At 36.4% G+C, this 5,852-nt stretch overlaps 1 protein-coding gene and 1 long non-coding RNA gene across 14 annotated transcripts; both read right to left on the bottom strand.

Annotated features, from left to right (window-relative positions):
- Positions 1–418: 418 nt before the first annotated feature.
- LOC110905322 (BTB/POZ domain-containing protein At5g03250-like) lies at positions 419–3,220 on the bottom strand. Of its 9 annotated transcripts, none has more exons than XR_004878423.1 (4): positions 2,867–2,896; positions 2,583–2,699; positions 1,912–1,963; positions 423–893 (listed from the first exon to the last, which is right to left on the bottom strand). XR_004878423.1 is itself a non-coding variant. In XM_035982670.1 (4 exons), the coding sequence occupies exons 1-4, from the start codon at positions 3,197–3,199 to the stop codon at positions 874–876; spliced, it is 276 nt and encodes a 91-aa protein (XP_035838563.1). In that variant the 5' UTR covers positions 3,200–3,220; the 3' UTR covers positions 462–873. The 9 variants fall into 9 exon arrangements, 3 of the variants coding, with proteins under 3 accessions (XP_035838565.1, XP_035838563.1, XP_035838564.1); XR_004878422.1 differs by having other exon boundaries at positions 426–893; positions 1,912–1,960; XM_035982670.1 differs by lacking the exons at positions 2,583–2,699; positions 2,867–2,896 and adding exons at positions 2,908–2,927; positions 3,016–3,220 and having other exon boundaries at positions 462–893.
- Positions 3,221–3,351: 131 nt separating this feature from the next.
- On the bottom strand, positions 3,352–5,296 carry LOC110908144. 5 transcript variants are annotated; one of them, XR_004878427.1, is made up of 7 exons: positions 5,088–5,296; positions 4,964–4,993; positions 4,541–4,693; positions 4,383–4,457; positions 3,858–4,298; positions 3,660–3,784; positions 3,352–3,438 (listed from the first exon to the last, which is right to left on the bottom strand). It is a non-coding gene; the product is annotated as an uncharacterized LOC110908144 (long non-coding RNA). The 5 variants fall into 5 exon arrangements; XR_004878426.1 differs by lacking the exon at positions 4,964–4,993; XR_002574204.2 differs by lacking the exons at positions 4,964–4,993; positions 5,088–5,296 and adding an exon at positions 4,887–4,945.
- Between the last annotated feature and the right edge of the window lie 556 nt (positions 5,297–5,852).

Raw genomic sequence — 5,852 nt, 5'->3', positions numbered from 1 at the left:
ATGGTCTTTGTGGTCTGCTTCAGTTCTACAAAGCAACATATATCAAAACCAACTGTAACTCCCCTACTCAACAAATTAGAGCAAAGGAAAGATCAGATTAAAAACTAACAAATAACAAATCTAAAGTGAGAAGCTAAATGTATCTACACATGTACAAAAAAACCGGTTTTCGGATCGAAACTCCAAAAAAAACTGAAATCAATTTTTTGAAAACTGGTTCGGGCTCAACCAGACCCGACAGTTATAGCGTGGTTCCTAAGCTTTATCCTAATGGTTCGATTCCTAATTAAACAATGACTCATTAAATTTTAAGGCATAAAAGAATGATTCCCTATTTGCAAGTACTTGTTTACGATAATTTTTATTTATTTATGATATTAAGATAATATATTCATATCTCATGCACCAAGTATCAGTAAAGCCATATAAGAAACAAATGAGAAAATAGCATTTAAAGATGGTCCAAAATCAATCTACAATATAATTACAGCAATATCAACTAAATGCTGACTCCGAGATTGCTTGAGAGTCCAATTACTAAAAAAATTAACCTTAAATTTATTGACCCTCAATCAACCAATTCACCATTTTCTTGATCTTGATTCTTGCCATTAGGGACATCTCTTATTCTCGAACGGTCACGATCATTGCTCGAAGTGCTAGCTACAGATGTACGCAGACGAAGCTGTGAGTTGTAACTATCAGAAACGTATAAGCAGCCAGCTACAAAAGCACGCAGCGAAAGCTTCTCGAAAAAAGAGGACTTGGACTATGAACCGAAGCGGTAGTCTCTCGTTTTGGGCCGCGTAGGTGCTGGCTTCTAGCGACAGTTTCTAGCAGTTCAAGAGCCTAAGGATTAGTTCTCGGTCTAAATCAGTTAGCCATAGATGTGTCTGCAAAGCACAAAAGGAATGCATCATTGAGTTGTATATTTGTATAGAATAACTACATACGACAATGCTTATCGAGTAAAAAACACAATGCAAAAGTTTCGATTGACTTTCGAGGTCAAACAAACTAAACTTCCACTACAAAAGTATGGAAATCTCTGTATCCTTTTGAGGAAAAGATGATAAATCTCTTTCATTTTAGCAAATACTATGTATACGAACATTTCAGTTTTATATTTTTTAGTAAAAGCCACCTTTTACTTATCAATGCCGGGTTACATTTTATCTTCTAATGGTTCAAAAGGGTAACATAAAAAGTATTAACCGAAAAGTAAACATGTTAAAAGCTCAAACAAACCTCTCAAATTGCTTTATTAGAAAAATTATATTATTTTTAATTATATTTAACACTATACTCATAAAAAAGTCAAAAACTTTGGACACAAAGTGGCGGGTCAACGGTCAACCTAACATGACCTGTCCCAGAAATTACCCGATTTTGACTTGTTACCCTACCCGTCCATATTTCCACCTTTAGTTCTGAGCTACGTCTTACTTTGAGGTATATATCAACGGCGTGATAAATCCCGTCATCACTTGGTCTTGCATAATCAGGAACAGTAGCAGCCAAAGACTGAAACTTTTCCAGCTTTAAGTTAACATCAGACGCCACCTCAGCAAGGTAAGTGTCAACAAGATTAGCCACCATAGCTCTGCAGTCCTTTGATAAGCGAATCAAGATCAGCCCACTGTCCTATTTATATACGATTATGTTGATGACCAATTGTTTCCATAAGAACTTAAATGCATAAGATTTCTAGTTGAAATGACCGAAATAACCTCATTTTCAGGTTGATCTGCGTCTATTGTACCATCCAAGACAGCAATATGACCAATAACAGCTTCGAATGTCTCGGTCAACGGATCTCGCTGCCACAAGATAACCATTACACTATAATTACCAATAATAAGAATCGTCTGCATAAAAGCTTGAAATTATTGAAGTTTGAAGATAAATTACCGTTATACACCTTAACCGCACCAACCGCCATTGTAGCTGGTTGACCAGCCTGCTGGTGAAAAACAATAATAGAAATTATTCAACTTCTTCCTTGTATAATCAAAAGCTCCTAAAATATAAGATTTATGAAACCATAATAATCCAAGAACATAAAACAATAAACGAAGCAGAGATAGAAAAGTGATGCGAGATTCGAGAAGTTACCGACATTAGTAAAAAAAGAATCAACCAACAGAAAAGAGATGCGTTTCAATTTTGAACATGTAAAATTAACTTTTAGCTGCTATTATCGGCTGAAAACTCTTGATCCAGCCAAAATCCTCTGCATAACGAATTTGACAGAGACAGAGGGGGAGGGGGGAGGAGGAAGAGTTGGGTTTGAATATTGAAATGGTACTGGGACATTTGAAAATTGAAATGGGATAGGGAGTGGTTTTGTCTAGGAATCTGATAGTTTAGATAGTATAGATTCAAACCATTAACAATTACTAAATTTAGTAATTATAAAATTTTTTTGTTAAAAAATGTTGCAGAATATTTTTGAGTCAACTTAACATGTAAAAAAATGAATAATGTTGACCTGAGACCAGCTGGACATGTTACCCAACCAAACGGACATGTACAAATATGAACCGTTTTGACCTGAGACCAAAAAAAGGTAGTTAACCAACCCTTGTAATGGATTTAAAGGAAGGAGTGCCAAGCAAATCAATCATGCGATCCAGCTCATGCACCACATTCTTTTCGAAAAATTATGGTTTCCTCAAAAGCATTTCCGCATATGTATCCTAATGCTCCAAATAACAATATCAGGGGTATACTACAATAAAGTGATTTAGGAAACTGTATGCATTAAAATGCTTTGGTGGAAAATTTCAATATTTGCCTCATCTGAGACAAAAACATAGCCCAACTCAACCCATATATAAGTAAATGAGAAGAGACTGTCACATACTTTAGAGAAAAAAGGAGCCACAGAGTTCAAAAGCATGATACCATTGAGTTACAACATAATCCTGCATTAATCCGAGAAAACTAATGTAACTAATAACATTCCTTTGAAATAATTATAAATAGAGAGAGTAGAGAAAACAACACCCCTACCATCCAGTATGGTCGTTAGCAAGAGCGGAAGCCAACGCTGTAACAGGCATTTGTTGTGGGATGGGAGCCGCGGCATCGCGTGGAAGCATGCCGCCAACACCAGCCATCTCGTAAGGTACGGGAAGCATTCCGCTGCCGCCATCCGCCGCCATATTTGCATCAGCCTTGTTCCTAGCTGGTCCATGGTACATACGTCCTCTTGGAACCATCTGAGAAACATCAATCAATCACCAAATTATTATCAAAACAGTTAATGTTCACTCAATAGTAAAACTTAATGTTTGTATTATACATTGTTAGAACCCGTAGATCAAAAAATAACCCAGATCAACTTACTTTTTTTCGCTTCAGGCTCCAAGTGAACCAATAATAGCTATGTAGAAGATGAATATCATCGACTCATCGTATACAAAACCCTAGAAGCTGAATTAAAGGGATTGAGGCATCAGCATCAGCAAAACAAAACCTAAACAAACACAAATATTGAACTACATCCTCAAGTGCCATATAATTGAGTCAAAACAGCAAATTGCAAGCATAGTAATCAATTCAAGTTTTCAAAATCAAATATAAAACTTCCACACAATCAAAAACATGATACTTTTAACATGAGAAATAAGTCACATGGGTGACCGAGTACTTACCAAAGTCATGCCAGTAACTTTCACCTTCAATGCATCTGGTGATTCCAGCAAATGCAACACCTCCGTTTGGTCCATCTCCAAAAGCACCTTAGCTGGTCCAACGGATATAGATTCTTACCCAGCATCTGAAACATTTAAAAATTTTAATTAAAATAAACGTCAAAATAGTAAAGTGAAACTTGTAGCGGAGATATATACCGTCCTCTTTTGATCTAGTGACGCGTTAGCAAGAGCGGAAGCCAACGCTGTAATAGGCATTGGTTGTGGGATGGGAACCGCGGCATCGCGTGGAAGCATGCCTCAGCGTTAAGTCTTCTCCAATTGAACCTCAACATTAAATTCAACGATTTTTCCCCGGTGACCTTCAACTGGAACTTTTTGTTATGCTATTCTATCTTGCTTGTCCTTTGTCACATATCCTCATTCGGTGCAAGGTTTTGCGAGCTATGCCATCTGCAACAGTTGGGATCATACATAAAAGTTGAATATTGAACACATATATAGAGACATCACCTTCAACCACATAAACCTTGGCATTCAATAAAAATAGTCAAGGTTGTACATCGAGGACGAATATATCCTTCCAACTCTACAAGCATAATTTTTCTCTTCAGTCAGATTAGAAATAAGGGTCACCACCTGAATACAAAATGATTTAGTTATAACGAAGCACTGATATTTTTATATGAAAGCAAAACGACAGTGTCTAATTCAGAAAATAACCTCATTCAGCAAATGATCTTGGAGAGACCCAATATTGTATGGGATTCACCGGTGATCTGATTGTAAGATATACCTCTGCAGATCAAACATATTTAGTCATCAGTGTTATCCATATATTACACATTTTTAGCTTAAAAATCAGTAAAAATGAGACTTACAATATCTTAAAGCTTACAAAGCTACTGCAAGAAACATATATTATCAATAAGTGGACACCAATACCCCAGATCCCATTCCATGTCTTTCAAGAAATCCAGATTATCGCAAGGCTCCATACAAAAAAGAAGAGCCACACTCTCTGTCTTCACCAACTGAAATAATCAACAACAATATCAATAAAAAGCCTGCAATAATTTATGTTTCGTAAATAAACAAATACTAAAACACATAATAGAAGATTCAGCAAAGCCCTAAAAAGACTCAGATCCAGATCCAGATAAACCCTAAATTAAATCGATTCAGATGCAGATCCAGATCCAGATCCAGATCCACATCCAGATAAACCTGCTACCACAAAGCAGACTGTAGAAGCAGTCAGATGAAACGTGAAACTGTAGAAGTAGTCAGATCTGAACGCAAACCCATAAGATTTGAATGTAAAAGACTCAGATCTGCAAAGTAATGTCAAAAATGACCTTGAGCTGACGAAAGCAAGAACTGGAAGATAAACAGGGAAGAAAAGGAGAACCAACAAAAGAAAAGTACCTGGTTTTCTGAGATTTGTGTATACGGTTTGAGTCCTCTTTCCTGTTTGCGAGAGAGAGTGAGAAGGTGAACGAAAGAAGATGAGTGTTTGAATTTTGGTCTTGCGGGGTTTGGTTTTCACCAGGTTTGTGCTTTTGGGGGGTTGAAGATGAAGAAGATTAGGGTTTGAAGAATGCAAGAGCGGCCGAATGAAATGAATAGGGTTTGGAGAGAGATACGAACATTATATTGGATCCGGAATATAAAATACGGGTCAAGAATATCCGGTTCAAGCTCCGCGTGTGTTGAATGGGTTTTTTCAACACTTTGTGCTTAATAGGTTTGTACAATGGGCTTCAAAGACTTGTAAAGTGGCAAATGACCATTCTATCCTTCCTATATGCTTTATAAAGTAGTATAGATTACCTGTAAGACTGAATATTGAGATTCTAGATACGGGAGTATATTCAAGAGGTGGGACACATGATTGAGTTAAGTTCTTAAAACATCTAATTCGTATCCTGAATCAGTTAAAATTTGTATGAAAATTTAAGTGGATCAGTATATCGACAATCTAAGTAAATTGTTTAATTCTTAAAGTGAAATTAAGCTCAACGGTACTTGTGACTTGTCAAAAGCTGATATGATCCTCTGACGCATACTCAAACAAAAATATTGTCTGTAAATATGTTTGTATATATTTCTTTACTGCTTTATATTTTCAGAAAATACAAAAAGATTTTGATTTCTGCGTTATTTTCGACAACCGATGTCTGAGTTGCTGAG

This window comes from Helianthus annuus, chromosome 14 (assembly GCF_002127325.2).
Source record: "Helianthus annuus cultivar XRQ/B chromosome 14, HanXRQr2.0-SUNRISE, whole genome shotgun sequence".
Taxonomy (NCBI): Eukaryota; Viridiplantae; Streptophyta; class Magnoliopsida; order Asterales; family Asteraceae; genus Helianthus; species Helianthus annuus.
This window is presented reverse-complemented; position numbering and strand designations above follow the sequence as displayed.